General features: G+C 42.3%; 1 protein-coding gene across 7 annotated transcripts in view; it reads right to left on the minus strand.

Moving 5' to 3' along the window:
- Window positions 1-721: 721 nt before the first annotated feature.
- rell2 (RELT like 2) overlaps window positions 722-19,674 on the minus strand; it is a 56,505-nt gene continuing 37,552 nt past the window's right edge. For 6 of the 7 annotated variants that reach the window (XM_034180887.1, XM_034180885.1, XM_034180884.1 and 3 more), the window contains one exon: window positions 722-3,139. In XM_034180887.1, coding sequence (XP_034036778.1) covers window positions 1,444-3,139 — 1,696 coding nt within the window. In that variant the 3' untranslated portion in view covers window positions 722-1,443. The remainder of the gene's footprint in view (window positions 3,140-19,674) is intronic. The other variant, XM_034180890.1, reaches the window with a different exon arrangement.

Below are 19,674 nucleotides of genomic sequence, written 5' to 3' on the forward strand. Positions count from 1 at the left end.
GATAACACAAAATGGGGGTGTGTCATTGGTGGGGCCAAGACATGGGGGCTCCTGATTGGATGAAAAGCAGGTTGATACAAAGCCTGGTATTTTCATTGTCTTTTTTTGTATCACCCTGTTTTAAGATTTGTAGAATTAAAGGAAAGAGCTACTTTTAGCCGTAGGATGCTTTGTGAATACAGGCTCTGTAGGTTACCTTGATGCGATGCGTGATGCTGACGTCTGCGAAATGTTTTGTAAATCACTCCAGAGGTGTTATCAGGTTACAAACCAGCGTTTTTCATTTTAGAAGTATTTATTTCTTGCTAGCTTTCACAAAATATATGAGAAACATATTAGATTTACACATAAATGCCACAGGTTTCAGAGCGTTTTCCACAATGTTGGAGGAGAAGCCAGAGAGAAATGAGCTAGCATATGTCACTGTACCTCTCTGCAGGGCCCCCAAGCACATGGCTGCCACCATGTGCTTCCCATAATGCTTTGCGCAAGATCCCACGTAACCTATGACATCACTGTCATCGACTGTGTTGGTGTCTGGCGTCGCTGCTGCAAGTGGTTCAAGGTTGACTGTTCTTTTGATATTTTACCCTTACAGGGAACTTTTTAGAAATTTTCTCAAGACAATGTGGATTCTGATTGTATTCGTAATCATATTAAAAAATCTCCTATTAAAAGGCTATTAAATAAAATTATAGTGGTGCCAGTGAAAATTCTTTTCATGCCTTAAATCTTAAAAAGCTCAGTGGCCCTATACTTTTAATTAGAAGTTTTTGTATAAATTACAGTGTTTAAAATAAATTCCAGTGGAGTTTGGGTGTCCAAGTGTGTGTATGTGTGTGTGTGAGGGTGGGGGGGGTGTCATAAAATATATTTATCTACAACAGGGGGGCCCTAGAGAAAATGTTTGGGAACCACTGTTCCCCTGTATGACATTTTTCAGAAACGCTACATCAGAGTTTGACATGTTCAACACTGTGAAATTATTTTTGCTTCTTTTTCACCGTGATGCCGTTAAACGGATGAAATCAGCTTGAAAATATTCATAACCATAAATCACTGAGGGTTAGGAACTTAACATTCTTAACATAACAAGCAGTCTGTCTGTTTGTTTGTTAGCTTATTAGTTTGTTTGTTGTGCACTGTGATCTGATGTCTGTTATTAATGACATTTTTATTTTGTTGCCAGTTCATGAAGATGTTTAAACATCTTACTAACATATTTTTATATATATTTTATTGAACACTGAAGGAATATTTGATGACTTTTTTAAAAATTCATCATCCACTCAGTCAAACGCGGAGCCCAACCCATCTGTAAATCTAACCTGCTGTGGTTAAACTATTAAAGGTGTTTAATTCGAGCTGTCCTCCACCTCTGTATGAGCGACTCCTCTCTCCCTCAGTCACATTCCTGCTAAGGTTCTTGTGGTGCCCAGAATCTTATCTCCTGTCTCTCTGTTCGACCTGCATCACGTTACATTTTCTTATGTCCTCCATCTCCATCATATCGTCCTTGTCTTGATTCATTGTCGGCTGAACGTCTTCTCCAAAGACCTCTGGTCTTTGTGGTCTTTGCTCTTTTGGTTGAGTAACTTCTGAACCAGAAGCCTCTGCTCGGTGACTGTCCGCGTCAGAAACCTCTGCGCTCTGGCTGTGCGATGAAGCAGGCGGGTTTTCTATCTCTACCATTGTGACCACAGCAAACTCCCTCAGACTTTCAGGGCTGGCTTTGACAATGGTCACACTACTTATTCTGCTCCCTGCTGCTGAGGATGAGGGCAGCAGAGTGGAAGCTGACAGAGGCAAGCTGCTTTGTCTGGCTTCAGAAGAACAACACACACTCCCTGTTAAATCTCCCTTGTTTTGGAACAATTTGTCTCTTTCGAGAAGCCCAGTCCTTTCTTTTGCTGACTTTTCACCTGTCTTCAAGATGCTGGCTTCTTCTAGTTTTTGTTCCAGCTGAGGTAACAGCTTTGAGACTTCCTCTCCTTCAGTCAAGGTCAGAGAAGTGTTCAACATCACACCTTCAGACTTTACATTCATACGAGGTGAAGTTCCAGTGGGTGGTGTTTGGTCAGTTGGAGGATTTGGGGGTGTCATCTGCATAATATCAGAGGAGGAGCCAGCAGAAAGATCAGGTGAAGGAGTATCAGCTTGTAACAGACCAGAGCTTCTGCCTAAGGAGGAGGCTGGAACCAGTGTTTGGCTTGGAATCACTTGGGTGGAGTTTAGTTTGGGGCTCACTGGGACTGTCAAGGGTGAGGCAGGAATTTTTAATGAAGACACTGAAGATGGAGTTTTGACTGAGAATGAGGGAGGAGAAGAACTTAAGCTTCGACTATCAATTCCTGGAGGCCGATCAAGACTGGAGCTTCTTTCGGGTGAAGTGTGGGAAACAGGAACGCTGGAACCAGTAGAAATCACAGGACTGATTCCTCTAATGGATGCAGGACCAACACCCATAGGTGTGGAGGTCTGTAGTGGTCCAGGACTATTCATATCCTCAGGTTTTTCCAGTGTCCCCTGTTGAGCCCAATCTGTATTAATTGGGGTGGCCTTCTTTGTTTTCTGAACAGAAACTGGAAGAAGTAGTGAGCTTGGGACAGACATTTGTGTGCTCTCAACAGAGGGCTTAATCAAAGAGCCACGTTCAGAGTCGTGGTCCTGTCTGTCAGTTTGGGAAGAGAGGGACTCCCACACCGAACCTGAAGTTTTAACATCACATGGAGGTGCTTGAAGAGCTGTGGGCTTAGTGCCACTTTCACAGGTAGCCTCACTGCACTCTGCCTGAACAGAAACTTGCAGTGGTTCCTCCAACACTACAGGATGCTGGTGAACAGCAAATTTCATGCCACCAGCCTCCTTAGCTATGCCATATCCTCCTCCTTTAACCCCAGTAGGGTCACTGCCCCGCCTCAGTCCAAATAAAGTCAAACTCTTTCGGCGTTTTCCTACATTTGGATCCACCCCTTTGGAATTGTCTGAAGGTGGCCGAACATCGTTGAACATGTTCCTCAGGTTGTACCCGGACCCCCTCCGCTCCTCGTTGTCCTGAGATTGGTCCAGTTGGTCCCCTGAACTGACCAAAGGACTGGGGTCTCCATGGACTTTCTTATCTGTGTGCGTGACCCGGAATCTGAAGAGGTAATAGTGCATGCAGGATGAAACAGTTAACATATTTAATTATTTTACAGTTACTGATGTAAGTTTGCATACACCATGGCTAAAATTTTTCACACTCAGCTTTCCATTTCCACTTTATCAAACAATAAGTGTTAGGATGGACAATTTTATTTGCATAGAAAGGTATTTAAAATAGTTCCAACAGAGATTTATTTCAGTTTTTATTTACAGTGTCATATTTTCAGGGGGTCATGCGTTTACATGCACCAAGAAGAATTCCTCTTTAAACAACAAGGAAGACTCCACAACAGAATTACTTTTCAAAGCTTCTGAATGACTGATTTCCATATTTCAGGGTTAATTGGAGAACCTTTGGCTTCATTTAATATCCTACCTGCAGACCTAGTCCCTTCCTGTGTTGAGGATCATAGGGGGATCTAAAGAATTGAGCCAAAATGAATTAAGCACAACACGTTTCACTTATGGTACTATGAGTATGACACTTAAGTCACTCATGGTAACAGCAACATAACACTTAACTAACCTTACTAAACCAAATGAACTACAAAAACACAATAAATCAATAACACTAACAACACTGTTAAACTAACATGAATCACAATAACATTTAAAATCCCAAAACTCTGAACTCCCATGGTGCATTGCAGCACAGTGTCCATTGTTTACTGGTTAGCTAAAATTGCTACATTCTCAAAAAATATTTGTCCTATCAATTTCTGTTTTCACAGCAGATACATGAGTAGGGTTTTGTCAGTAATGGCATCCTGTGTAAATCTTGCCATAGAAAACATGCAAGTCACAAATCAAATTTCCATACTGGATGAGGCCTGGGTTAACAATGACTGCCACCAGTGCTGTTGTCCAACAGGGTGCCGGCACAAACTGGGCTACTGTTGGACAAAGAAGAAGAAGAGATGGAGAATGTGTCTGAAGGCAGTGGGAAAGGAAGAAAGTTAGAAATGTGGAAGTGAGAGTTGGGACTTTGAATGTTGGCAGTATGACTGGTAAAGGGAGAGAGTTGGTTATTATGATGGAGAAAGGCAGACATACTGTGTGTTCAAGACACCATGTGGAAGGGAAATAAGGCCATGAGCATCGGAGGTGGGTTCAAATTGTTGTATCATGGTGTGGATGGAAGGAGAAATGGTGTTGGGGCATTCTAAAGGAAGAGTGTATTAATAGTATGTTGGAGGTTTAGTGAGTGTCAGAGTGTGAAGTTGAAAACTGAAGGGGTGATGATGAATATCATCAGTGCATATGCCCCACGAGTAGTTTGCGAGATGAAGGAGAAAGAAGATTTCTGGAGTGAGTTACAGTAGATGAGGTGGTGAAGAATGTGCCCAAGCATGAAAGAGTGGTGAGTGGTGCAGACTTCAATGGGCGAAGGGAACAGAGGTAATGAGGAAGTAATGGGTAGATATTTTATCAAGAAGAGGTATGTGGAAGGGCAGATGGTAGTTATTTTTGCAAAAAGTATGGAAAAGGCTGTCTTGAATATTTATTTTAAGAAGAAGGAGCACTGACTGACATATAAGAGTGGAGGAAGGTGCACACAGGTAGAGAACATTCTATGTAGGAGATGTAACTTTAATGAAATTGGAGACTGTAAGGTGCTGGCAGCAGTGAGTGTAGCTAGACAGCACAGGATGGTGGTCTGTAGGATGAATTTAGAGGTGAAGAAGAAGTCAGAGCTCAACAAAGGATCAGATGGTGGAAGCTAAAGGAAGAAGACTTTCATGCTAAATTCTGCAAGTACAGTAGTGTTCAGAATAATAGTAGTGCTATGTGACTAAAAAGATGAATCCAGGTTTTGAGTATATTATTGTTACATGGGAAACAAGGTACCAGTAGATTCAGTAGATTCTCACAAATCCAACAAGACCAAGCATTCATGATATGCACACTCTTAAGGCTATGAAATTGGGCTATTAGTAAAAAAAAAAAAAGTAGAAAAGGGGGTGTTCACAATAATAGTAGCATCTGCTGTTGACGCTACAAATTCAAAACTATTATGTTCAAACTGCTTTTTTAGCAATCCTGTGAATCACTAAACTAGTATTTAGTTGTATAACCACAGTTTTTCATTTGTGAGAATCTACTGGTACCTTGTTTCCCATGTAACAATAAGAAATATACTCAAAACCTGGATTAATCTTTTTAGTCACATAGCACTACTATTATTCTGAACACTACTATATGTGACACAGGCACTGGAAGAAGGCGAAGTTATTTTTGTACAACTGGAAAAGTACGGCAGATGTGGTAAGAGAGACAGCTACAAAGGTACTGGGTGTAACGTGGACAGAGGAAGGAAGACAAGGAGACTTGGTGGTGGAATGAAGACGTTGGAAAGTATAACAAGGAAAAGGTTGGCAAAAATACTGGGATAGTCAGAAAGATGATGAACGTTGACAGGAGTATGAGGAGATGTGATGCAAGGTGAAAAGAGAAGTGGCAAAAGCAAAGGAAAAGTCATATAACGAGCTGTATAAGAAGCTGAACACTAAAGAAGGAGAAAAGGACTTGTACCAATTGGCCAGACAAAGGGACTGCACTAGAAAGGACATGCAGCAGGTTAGGGTGGTAAATGATGCAGATGGTAAAGTGCTGAGAAGTGAGAAGAGTGCATTGAGAAGGTGGAGAGAGTACAACGTATGTTGAAGAACTGATGAATGAAGAAATTGAAAGATAGAACGTTGGACGATGTGATGAGAATACTAAATCGAAAAGTACAAAGGATTAGTAAGGATGAAGTGAGGACAGCTATGAAGATGAAGCATGGAAAGGCAGTTGGTCCAGATGACATTCCAGTGGTGGCATGCAAAAGTCTAGGAGAGATGGCAGTGGAGTTTCTAAACAGACTGTTTAACAAATCTTGGAAAGTCAGAGGATGCCTGAGGAGTGGAGAGGAAGTGTACTGGTTCTGATTTTTAAGAATAAGAGTGATGTGCAGAGCAGCAATAACTACAGAGACATAAAGGTGATCAGCCACAGCATGTGTTGTGTAATCTTTTGTTAAGGGCCCCTTCACACATAGTGCAAAGTTTGGTGGAAGTGTGCATGACGCAGGAACCGTGTGCAAACTGTGTAAAATCGTCCCTGCTCGAACACCTCATACACCTGTTGCTACAACTATTTGTGCACATCAGCAGCTGAAAGACAGCGTGTGCGCTGTGTGAACCCATCAAACCCTTTGGGTTCAGGTGTCAGCCAAATTCCAACTGACACGCACTAACATCTAACACCGCTCATTTGGCACTTAGAAAAGTCGCCAGTCGCACTCTTGGCACAAAAACAGTCTGCAAACAGCCACTGTCATGCTGGCAGTGAAATTTGTCTAAGTTTCACACGACTGTGGAGTTGCCGAGATGTGGTGTGCAACCGGCTCCTCCCACAGCACATGTGCGTGTGTCGTGCGCTCCCCCACGCTACCCCCCAACACGTGCATACATGTGGTTTGCGTCCCCCGCAGGCGAGGCGCATCTCATCTGATCACAGAGTGACACCTTTGTCTGTGCGCTGAACAGACGTGGGGTGATGCAGCTGTTGAAATCTCTGGGCCTGGACATCAGAGCTGCAGAACACGCACTGTTTTGACGCACTCACGAGTGTGTGCACTTGCTGTATTCACATCGAAAAACATAAAAACATATATTGCTTCTGCAACGGGCTGGAGAGCATGCACACTGACAGGTCCAGCTGGACCGGACCGTCAGTTTATGTGGACATGCAGCAGGCGATCTGAACATCACGTCTGTCTGACAGGACAGTGAGCGTGGCAGCGCAGGACCATATGACAGGCCAACAGTACATCAAATATGCCACTTTCAGTCACGTATCAGCAGAAATGCGCTGTACCAAACACTGTTTTCTCAGTTATCACAGCACTTTTCTTTCTTTTTTTAGAAAATACATTTGTCTGCTTGATAATTTTAGCTATTTCACGCTCCTGTTATAAGACAGTGATTGTGACGCAGTGGTAGAGTTTCCATCTGGTAATCAGAGTGCATGGGTTCAAATCCTGTGAATGGCATTTTTGTTTTTTAACCAGGGTTATTTAACCACGGAGTTCTGTACTGCGTCCCCTTTTATGTGTTATTTATTTCAACCCAGTGATATTCACTAATTATACAGCTGGTTTTTATTTTATTTTCCTCCACATCAGCAGCGTGATGTGGTGCAGCTCGTCCCATGGACAACAGCTGCAGCTGCTGTTCCTGTTCGAAAGACACCATTACGTGCACAAACCGTCAGCATCGTGCACGCCTGCAAGGGGGCGCAATGTTTCGTGGTGCGCTCATACAACCTCTACCACAGTGAGTCACCCTGGAGTTGTGCGCAAAATGACCAAATTTCCACTATGTATGAAGGGGCCGTAAAGAAAGGTGTGCTAATGAAGAACTTATATGAATTGTGTAATTGTGTACTTCTGATGACACTGAACAGATGTTTAACAGAAAATATGTTTTGTGCAAAATGTATGTTTTCTTTCAAAGGAAACTATAAGACCAGAATTTGGAGTTAAAAGTACAATTTGAGTGAAACACAATCTGTAAAGAAAAATGAATACTGGGTATAAAACGTGGGATTCACCAGAGGAGTAAATTTTCATGGCTCAGGGCCTGTTGACCCAGAGATGAACCGACTGGCCTGGTACTTTTCTATGACTAAGGGTTTTTTTTTTTACGCCCCCACCCTGACCGAGAGTGAACCCGCGAGGCAGGGAATTTCCAGGAATTGAATTTATTTGCATCTGTAGAATGATATCATTAATAACTAATTTCACTGGTGTAAAAAAGTGCTAAGTTTAGAAAGGCCACTCATTTTGGGTGGAGTCACTGACTCCTGAAATGTATAAAATGCATTGTCCAGTGTAAATGCTTCAAAGCGGTCGTGGTGATGCCAGTAACGTGATCTGTGCTGCTTCCTTTTGCCGGCAAAATAAAAACTGACTTTGGGACTTTAATTCTCTCTGATTTTCATGGACACCTTTAAGGAAACAATTTTATGATTGAGCAGCGGAATAACTTCTAAGGACTTTGTTCTAAAACTCCACGACACATGAAATTATGGGAAAGAGTAGTCAAAACTAGGCTTAGAAAACAGGTGAAGCTCTGCGAGCAGCAGTACAGTTCCATGCTAAGAATCAGAAGCACAGTTAATCGTGCAAATCCTACATACAGTCAGGTGCGTTTACACATAACCAAGATGCGTTACGAATGTAATTTTTCTGTCATTCGTGACACATTCCTGACATTCTTAATGTGACTTAACGCATCTGAATAGGTTTCATAATAGTGCGTGTTGGTGCGTGATATTCTTGATATTCGTGGAGCATGTTTTTGGCTGTCAAAAAATCTTCCACGAATGTCACACACCACCCTCATTTCGTCTCACGTCGTGGAGGTTGCAACTGAGCGTATTGATCCGTCTTGATGAGTATTGATCCTTAATAGAACGTGACAATGTTCGTAGTGGTTCCTGTGATGGTTCTTGAAGCCCAAACTGTCACACGTTATTACAAAGTGACACGGAAACTGTCAAGTTTTGACACGACTTGTAACGCGGCGTCACATTTCACTGCGCGCCACGACAAATCAATTCTCTGTCACGTGCACAATTAAACTCGGCTCCAAGTGTCGTTCCACAGTCCCTGCTGAAGCTCCTCAGGACGCTCCTGCAGGTGTTCCACCTGCTGTTGTAACCGATGAGTGGGAGGACGAGTCTGAGCCAGAGGAACCAGGGGAGCGAGAGGACACTCACGTGCAGCCAGACATCTCTGCACCTCTTCCAGTCTGGCGGAGGAAGAAGCGTGTGCACAATCAAACCCTGCTGCACCCCATTTAATTTGATCGCTGACACCAAGTCGGCTAAAAGTCTAATTTCAGTGCTCTTCAGCGTGCTCCTGCAGGTGTTCCACCTGCTACATGTGGTCGATTTTTGGGAAAATGCGCAAGACGAGAGCCGCATGAAGCCACACATCTCACACTTCTCCTCTCTGCGCCACTCCATGGCACAGAGCCCAACTATGCATGCAGTTACAAAGTTCTTCTGAAAAACTGGAGCGATCTGAATTCGGTTGGATGAATATGGGTGTGTGTGTGGAGACAATTCACCTCGTTCACAACGTGACAGAACTTAACGATGCGCTGTTACGTGCAATAGCGCGCAACAACGCGGAACACTATTCTTGACCATGCGTAATGGTTCCTGATAATTCTCCAGCAACACGTGCCATTAATCGTAACGTGTGGTAACAGGTTGCAGCAGTTCCTGAGGACACCTGATGCCTGTGCCCCGAATCATCACATTCGTGATCAGCGGCCAAGAATGTGTACTTCGTAGCATTCGTGACTTGTTGTCATTATGTGTAAATGGAGCATTAGATTATAGCATGAGCTGTCCATAAATAATGACTTTATTCACTCACATGGAATATTGGAGATCACAGCCAGGACTCCGGGCTCTATGTCGATTACCATCTGTCTCTAAGCTCCATCAACACATCAACTGTGTATACTCTGGATATAGCCTACTCTAATATCAAGCATGGCTACAGGACTACACAGCTACCTCACCTGGGCTCGTCTGATCTCATGTCCTTGCTGATACACCCCCCCAAGGAAAAAAGAACTCCACACAATAAAGACTGTGAAAACCTGGCCTGATGGTGCCTCACAGCAGCTAACCCTAACACAGACTGGGCCATCTCTGAACACCAGGGGACTCATGTACAAAGCTTGCATATACACAAAAACGTGGTGTATACCCGTCTCCATGCTCACGTTCATATGTATCGAAAGTGAAATGACCGTGGGAAAGTGTGGTGCGTCATGCAAAAATCGTGGCTGGCGTATGCATGTTTCTACAGCTATTGTGCCACAGCTTTCATTGTTTTTGCACGTGGTCTCTAAAAGTTCTTTAATTTTTACACACAACTACACAGAGACAATGGCGGACGTCTTCAAACAGACAACACCTCACACTTTTGATACTGTCAGCACGACACAACCAAACTATTTGAATACATTTGCATATTTAGGTGGAGGTGTGGCCAAGGAGGAGTTTGGTGCATGTGCATGTGTGCTCAATTCCACATTGATTGGGATGTACAAACTGAATGTGTGTAGATCCATGACAACACACACCTTGATACATCTGAATTTTTTTGTGCTTAAGCAAGTTTCTGGGTTTTGGCGTACACGCAGTTTCAGTAGGAAATCTGCACATTTTTGTACATGAGGCCCCATGACCTGGAGGAATACACCTCAACTGTACATCAGCTACATCCACACTGTGTCGGCACTGTCACATTGAACAGGCGTATCCGGGTGTTCCCAAATCAGAAGCCTTAGATGAGAAATTCAGGCCTAACTGAAAGAGAGGATCATCTCTTTGAGGATGGGGGATGAGAGCCAGTACAGCACTGGCAGAACCAATCTGAAAAGAGGCATCACGGAGGCTAAGACAGCCACACAAGGAAGACTGAGGACCACTTCATCAGTAACAACCCATGGCAGGTATGGCAAGGGGTCCAACGTATCACCAATTTCACGTCCAGCAACCTCAAGGCAGGTGATGGTGACACCCAAATGGAGCAGAATAACTTCTTCAGCTGCTTTGAGGCTGAGTCACCAAAGGTCAATTTGCATCCATGATCCCCCAACAGCCACATCTTTATGGTGCATTCACACAAGGTGAGGGGCACACTGTGGGCAGTGAACCCAAGGAAAGTTGCTGGACCAGACAAAGTGACGGGGAGGATGTTGAGGGACTGTGCAGAACAACTGGCTGGTGTTTTCACTGAGATATTCAGCCAGTCCCTGTCTCAGTGCAAAATTCCACCCTGTTTGAAGATGTCAACAATCATTCCCATACCAAAGCACACCGGCGTCAACAGCCTCAATGACAAACGCCAGTTGCATTGTCATTATGAAGTGTTTTGAGAAACTGGCCCAGAGTCACATCACAACAAGCCTGCCGCCCACACTTGACACACATTAGTTTGCATACAGAGCAAACTGGTCCACAGAGGACGCCACAGCTACAGACCTCCACACCACACTAACACCCCTGGAACACCAGGGGAGCTTCACCAGTCTGCTCTTCAAAGACTTTTGGATATTACAGTGAGTGTTACTGTCCGCTCGACACAAAAACAAAACAGAGTAATTTTAACATTATTTTATTTTATTTCTTTGTGGCTTTGCGGTGGGGGGGGGAGAGGAGCTCTCACGGTGCAGTTGCGTGTACAGAGGGACTTTTCTTCACTGTTTAGACACTGTTTTGGATTTTTTTTAAAAAGGATGTTTTATGTGGATTATTTTTTCAGATAAATCCCACTGAAACTAACAGGTAAGAATTTATATTTACTATGTGTGCGTCCTCTGATTTGATTTTGATTTATTTTGCAATAACACTGTAAGTTCCTTTTCATCAAGGATTGATTCTGAGCCCTTTCTTGTTAGCAGTGGTGGTAGACATGCATTTGGATGTTATTTTCTTGAGCTGTCCGAGGTGGATCTGCAAGTTGATATAAAAGTATGTGTCCCATGTCAATATAAAGCTCCATTGAAAATGAAATTGAATGGACAGACAGAGGGAAAGGGGGGTAGAGAGAGAGGCATGGGGACAGAGAGAGTGGTCCAGATTAAAAAGATTTTAAACTCCACTCCTGCAGAATTGTATGTCTCAGCAATAATAATAATAATAATAATAATAATAAACAACAAAACAAAAAACATTAAATGCAGACGTCCTGGGGCCTGTACTACGAAGCGGGGTTAACTTACTCAGATGTAACCCAGGGTCAACCTCTTAAACCGGGGTTGACAAAACCTGGTTTCCTCAAGTGGTGTTAATCGGTACTATGACGCTGAATAAGATGTTGATTTGTTGAACCTGTGTTAACCTAATTGGAGTTTGTGCGCGTTCACATAAAAGGGGCAGGTTGCAGCACACGTCACCATTTTTCAATGATGGCGCAGTCACCTTACTTTACCGAAGAAGAATGCACGATTATTATGCAGAGCTACGAGGAATTTAAATTAATGTTAAGGGGGGAATCGAACACATCGTCTGCCAATAAAGCAAGACAGGCTTGTTGGCAACGTATTGCTGATCGGGTAAATGCGTATGTACAATTCAATTGTTCCCCAAATCTGTTACAGATGATTAACCTGTGGAATGTCTAATATGTGTAAAAAAATGACCTTCTTTCATTAATTACGCCCAGATGCAACACGATTCAGAAGTGGGCATAGGCCTACTAATAAATGTTAGGTTAATTTAATGTTTCCTAAATAGGCTACCTTGACTGTATGATTGCTATTCCTAATCCTGTCAATATTTCAGATCCAATAGCAGTGCCAAACACACCTGGCAGCAGGTGAAGATGAAATATAAAAGCATCCTTCAGAACGGTAGGTTTATATTCATAGCTTGATAAGCCCCACTTCGCCTAATTAATGGACATGCATTAGACCTATTTTGATATTAGTAATTACCCGCAATTGCATAAAACCCTTCTTTGATTTGCACTGCGGATAAATGGCCAGGGAAAACAACAAATGCATCCAACAGTTTAGATAGAGCAAGTACTACCTTGCGAATCATACGACATACAGCATTCTTGCTCAGATGTTCAGCATCACCGATGGAATACATAAATTGTCCACTGGCAAAATAGGCACAAGGCACATTATCTGCTCGATCGTCGGGGCATTGCTACACTGTAAAAAATTACTTTTTTGTACAGGAAAACGCTGGCAGCTGTGGCTACCAGGGAATTCCTGTAAAACATACAGCAGCACCGTAGATAACATTACAGACATAATATGTATATGGATTTATAGTGAATGAACCATGGCTGACTCACATTAAAAGAACTGTTAAATCTACAAACAAGAGCTCTCTTTTTTTGTACATTTAACTGCTGTATTTTTTACAGGAATTCCCCGGTAACCACAGCTGCCAGTGTTTTCCTGTAAAAACAGCAGTCTTTTTTTACAGTGTACGATGCGTGATGTTACAGACTTCTGGCCCGATCAGCTGACAAAGATAATGAATTCCCTCAGCTGAGAATCTATATCTTTCATAGAGAATATCGTCCGGGTATGTCAGCGGATTCCGGCGGTCTTTAAAATCCCTCGCCCTGCGAAGAGAGCCCCTCACAATTTGTGCCCCAATATCAAACGGATCATCCAGGTAGGCCGGCATTGTCTTCGGATTCGTGATTGACGGTGGATGGATGGTACTTATAAAGGGAGTGGTTAAGCGAAAACCTCAAGCTAACTGAGAACATAACCTGCTCAGAGCAGGTTTGGCACACAGCATAAATTGCCATGGCAGCATACCTCCATTAAAACCTATCCACCTTTTGTAGTACGGGTTAACCGGGAAGTTACTCCACACGTCATCAACTTACTCCCGAAGTTACCCTGATAAGCCAGTAACCCCGCTTCGTAGTACAGGCCCCTGATGTGCACTTCATTTATAGCCAGGGTGGCAGCAGCAGCTCGGCCACGTCCAAGAGTGGCTGTTCCTCTCTGATCATCTCTGCTGTTGTGGCGTGTTCTCACCAGCTCATGCGTGTGGCCCAGCGCCCCCACATCACCACCACTCCCACAGTTCTCTCATGAATCTCTCATGTAAGGAGTCTCAGTGAGTACATTCAGAGGGTCGCACCACGCCAGAGAGGAGTGTTGTTGTCTTGTCAACTTTGAAAATTTTTTAATACAGGTGTGACACTGGTGACACCCTGCAAGTGAAGTGAGGAAAAAGCATCACCTGACAAACGCCGCTCGGTATGAAGCGATCTTCCTCGCAAGTGCCGTTCACAGGCTGTCACAGCCCAGTGAGATAGGACCATAATGGAGAGTGTCGTAGAGAAGTGAGGAAGAGTGCAAACAGGATGGAGTGGGAGGAGAACAGTGGCAGGTGTGATTTCTGATAGAAGAATATCTACAAGGGTGAAAAGGAACATTTACAAGATTGATGTCAGACCAGCTATGCTGTACAGCAGGCAGCGGAGGGCAGAGTCCTGCTAATCTGCTAACCGCTACATAACGAAGCTAACTTTTTCATTATTGTTTTTTCAGCTAACATTAAAAACCATCAGTCGACCAATTAGCTTCCATTAAATTTAGTTCTGCTAACTTTCACTCCGCTAACATTTTTTGCTGGTAAAGTGAGTAAAGTTTAATGGTCAAAAACGTTTGTAAACCCTAAAATCATACATGTTAGTTCCTGTCTGTTGTGTGTCTGCAACAGTCAGGCCGCTGTGAGGAGCTCAGTCCTCCACCTTCTGATCACTCTCAGCGCCTTCACGGCGCCTTCACTGTGCACAGGCGTCATCATGAAGCGTCAGCAGCAATTCACAGATTATCACCTCATTTCTGCTTTAATGTGCACTTCAGTCTCCATCTATCTCCGTGACAGATTGGGGTTATGTTCAACCCCAATTCCAATGAAGTTGGGACGTTGCGTAAAATGTAAATAAAAACAGAATACAATGATCTGCAAATCCTCTTCAACCTATATTCAAATGAATACACCACAAAGATACACCACAAGATATTTAATGTTCAAACTGATAAACTTTATTGTTTTTGTGCAAATATTTGCTCATTTTGAAATGGATGCCTGCAACACGTTTCAAAAAAGTTGGGACAGTGGTATGTTTAGATGGAAGATCAGTGTTGTGGAAAGTAACTTTGACAAGTTACTTTTTTAGTTACTTTTTTAGTTGCTTTATACAGGTGCTTTATGCAGTTACTTCATTAGCAGCTTTATGCAATTACTTTATTAGAATCTGCAGAAAACTTGCAACTAATAAGTAATGTAACTAATAAGGTAACGAGTAATCTAACTTGGTTACTCGTAAGATTGATCAATCAGAAAAGTAACTAATCAGCAAAGTAACTAACAGTTACTTTTCTGAGTACTAAATCTTAAAAATAACCAAATTAGATTATGAGTAACTTTATTAATTACATTCAGCAGCTGCCGACAAGGTGTCCGCAGCTGCTAATGAAGTAAATGTAAGAAGTAACTGTAAAATATAACTGTATAGATTAACTAATGAAGTAACTTTCCAAAGTTACTTTCCCCAACACTGTGGAAGATAGATGGTGACTGGAGTGTAGTTTTATTATTTTATAATAAAAGATGGGGGAAGCGATCAGAACATGACAGTAGCACCGAAGTTCTGTCGAGATGAGTTCCCGTAGCGTAAATCGACAGCTAGGGTCTTTGCTTTAAAGACAGCATGTACATGTAAATCTTCATGTTTTTAAAGTGAAAAGACACTTGTTGTATTTTTATGTAAAGACAAAACTTATGTGGGTTTTCTTTGGTGGGGAAGCTCAACGCGAGAAATGAGGTGTTGATTTTACCAGCCACATTGAACGCAACACGGGCAAGCCGTTCCTGTGTTTCAAAATATAATATAGCAATAAACTGTGACTTTCTGTGTAGGCTCTCAGTTGTCCAGGTGGTTTCCATAGTAGAGAAGCTTGAATCTTTGACAGATCCATGGTTGTGCGATGGGGTCTCCGGTATCCCCCATTGTGGCCAATCTGTACATGGAGCGAGTGGAGAAGACAGCCTTGACATCTTTCACGGGCATCTCTCCCAGTCAATGGTTCAGATATGTCGATGACACATGGGTTAAAATCAAGCAACACGAGGTTGAGGATTTTACAGAACACATCAACTCGGTGGATTCCAATATCAAGTTCACACGTGAGGATGCCAGAAACAACCATTTAGCCTTCTTGGACTGTGATGTTACTATTGGAGAGAACAGGCAGCTCCAGACAGGAGTTTACAGAAAACCCACTCACACTGACCAATATCTGCTCTTTGGCTCAAACTACCCCCTTGAACACAAGCTCGGGGTGATCAGGACTCTTCAACACAGAGCCTTACAGGTGCCCACAACTGCAGAGGGAAGGGCTAAAGAACAACAACTTGTACGGAAAGCCCTCACAGTATGTGGGTACCCACGATGATCCCTGGACAAAGTGCAGAAGTCCCAGAAAACAAAAAGAGACCAGATAGACAGGAGATGGAGACAAGAAGAAGAGAAAGAGGGAAAAACTACAGAGGATCTTCAGACAGCACAAAATCCCAGTTTACTTTAAACCGGTTAACACCTTGAGACAGAAATTAGTTCACCCTAAGGACAGGATCCCTAGTTACAAACAGAGCAATGTAGTGTATTCTATCAGATGTCAGGAAAACTGTAACGAACACTACATAGGTGAGACTAAGCAACCTTTACACAAAAGGCTATACCAGCACCGCAGAGAGGGCGCCAGTGGACCTCAGTCTGCAGTTCATCTCCACCTGAAACTCGCGTCAAGCAACCCAGTCCAGTCGAAGATTCAAGCTTCTCTACTATGGAAACTGTGACTTCTAATACTGAGATTTACTGTTTTTATAAAGAGAATGGATCGGGAGGTCCGAGCGGCTTTGCTTGAGCTGCTGCCCCCGCGACCCGACCCCGGATAAAGCGTAAACCACTGCATAAACCGTGTTTGGGATTTTATTTTTATTTATTTATTTTTCATGCATTTGCTTTGTGTTTGTAACATAGCTCCGTTAATGGTTTATAAACATATAATATTGAGATAAACTGACTTCTAATAGATTTACTACTTTTTATAAAGATGATGACTGTGTTTGGGATTTTATTTTTGTCTATTTATTTTTCATGCATTTGTTTTGTGTTTGTAACGTAGCTCCGTTAATGGTTTATAAATATATAATATTGAGATAAACTGACATCTAATATTGCGATTTACTACTTTTTATAAAGATGATGACCGTGTTTGGGATGTTATTTTTATTTATTTCTTTTTTGTGCATTTGTTTTGTGTTTGTAACGTAGCTCCATTAATGGGTTATAAATATATAATATTGAGATAAACTGTGACTTCCAATATTCCGATTTACTACTTTTTATAAAGATGACCGTGTTTGGGATATTATTTTTATTTATTTATGTTTCGTACATTTGTTTTGCATTTGTAACATAGCTCCATTAATGGGTTATAAATATATAATATTGAGACAGTGTACTTAGTTGATACTAAAAGTTAGCTGTTAGCGGTAACGTCTGCTGAATTTGTTTGCGGTTTATTGGTTTAGCGTTATAAAAGTTAATTTTTCAATTAGCGGTTTAATGGTTATCAAAGCTAACTTTTCGGTTAGCTGTGTCCATGCAGGGTCTTCAACTTCAGTACTCAAGGGCCGGTGTGCATCTTTCAGATGTGTCCCTGGTCCAACACAACTGAATCAAATACTGAATTACTTCTTCAGTATGCAGTCAAGTTCTCCAGAGTGCTGCTAATGACCTCCTTAACTGACTCAGTTGTGTTGAAGCAGTGACACATCTAAAAGTTGCAGGGCACCAGCCCTCAAGGACTGGAATTGAAGACCCCTGCTACAGCTAAGAGGTGGTTAAAAAAAAAACAAAAGGCCATTTGGCGTCTCCCACCTTTCACTCAGGATCAACACAGCAGATCCAAGGTGAATTTGCATGTTCATTTGGCCATAAGTTTTATGCCGGATGCCCTTCCTGACACAACCCATGTGCGATGATGACGAGGATAAACAGGATTAGAAACATATCAGAGGGACAACACAGAGTGGTTTGGAGACAAAGTCAGAGAGGCAAGACTGAGATGGTTTCGAAAAGTGCAGGGTATATAGGGAGAAGGATGCTGAGGATAGACACACCAGGCAGGAGGCAAAAGAGGGAGGCTAAAGAGGAGGTTTATGGATATGGTGAAGGAGGACATGCAAGTGGTTGATGTGACAGAGGAAGACGCAGAGGACAGGGTGAGGTGGAAATGGATGATCTGTTGCGGCAATCCCTAAAGGAAGCAGCTGAAAGAAGAAGAACACTTCCTGACTAAGTTTAACTATTTTCTCAAAAAGAATAAGTGAGGGTCACCAATCTCAGGAGGCTTCTGATCCATTTCCAAGATGCATCCGTGAAGACAGATGTAAGTCCTATAGAGGGCCTGAGGTCCCTCTATAGGACGCTTATCCCCCAAATACAGAGAAACTGATGAGACTCTATGTCTCCCCCTTTATCGACTCCGGTCTATATATTTGTAGCCCACCTCCTGTCTCACAAACACACTGACAACAACGATAAACTCCTTTTGACCTGTCCAGGTGATATTGCTTTTTGTTTGTTATTGACCAAATTGACCTATTTCCCCCAAAAAACTACAGTAGGTAAATGTGACCAATCTTCAACAAGCCTCTGGTCCAACCTGAGACACATCACTGAAATTAGAATGTTGAATGTTCCGTAGCCTAGTCAAGCAATAATGTGGTTACATCACCACATGGACAAACAGGCATTACCAGTGCGGCCAGTAGACAAATAAAAACTGATATAAATCTTTCTTGTAACTGTTATTTGAAAATAACTTTACATGGAAATAAATGATGAATTACTTCACACAATTGATGAAAAGGATTTTGTGTCGTTGGGTAAAATGTAATGGTTTTAGCCAAGGTGTCTGCAACTGTACAATGGTTGTACATCCTGTCTTATCATTTATACCTCTGCCAAGGACTGTTTCACATGTCTATTAAGTGGTTAGACGAGCGTCTGAGAATGGACAAAGAAATAGCCCATTAAGTTAAGCTGAGGATCAACATTTATCGACATGTCAAGAATTTTTATCGTTTTATTTTTTGAGTTTTTTGTTTTTATCTATTGTCAACATTGTGTAGTTGCCCAATTTTTCAGGTTTCACTGATTTGACATGAAATAATGCACACATGTCCTTTAAAAAACATGTATAGTTAATGATTAGAATATTGAAGCCAGTATGTTGGAAGGATCTGTTGTGCCTTGGTTGAGGTATAGCATAACAGATTAAAGCCACCTTGACACTTACGAATTTTGGTTCCACACTGTCGCGCAATTCGCCGTACCAATGCGACCCACTTTGTCCCGCTGGATGCCACGCTATATAAAATAATAATTTCGTCACTGATGACGCATTTGCTCTCAGAATTTGGTTGATGAAACCACCTGTCAATCGCTCCCAGAATCACAGAGAAATGATCTACAGCTGCAGGATGGCTCATGAGCGTTGTGCGGTGGAGAACGCATTTGGAATCTTGAATCAAATGTAATTATTTATAATATATATAATGTATCTGTAAAATTATGTTTATTATAGATGTAACATCTTGTCATAATCGTTCAGATGCCCTGTGCACAATGAAACATATTGACACGCAGTTTTTTAAAACAGGTTGCCCAATGTTCACGATTAGAACAAAATTCATGCGTGCCAGAAGACTAACATTTCAAAATTTTCTTTGCGCACTGGCACGTGGCCATGCACAGTTTACGTGAAATTTACAACAGTTTACAGTGAGTTTACTAACTGGCAGGCAAGGTTGTGTGTCAGTGCGGGAATCACATTCGTGCAAGTGTCAAGGCCCCTTAACATGGATTATTCTTCATGGACAATCTGCACATATATCTGC

This window comes from Thalassophryne amazonica, chromosome 11 (assembly GCF_902500255.1).
Source record: "Thalassophryne amazonica chromosome 11, fThaAma1.1, whole genome shotgun sequence".
In the NCBI taxonomy this organism is placed as follows: Eukaryota; Metazoa; Chordata; class Actinopteri; order Batrachoidiformes; family Batrachoididae; genus Thalassophryne; species Thalassophryne amazonica.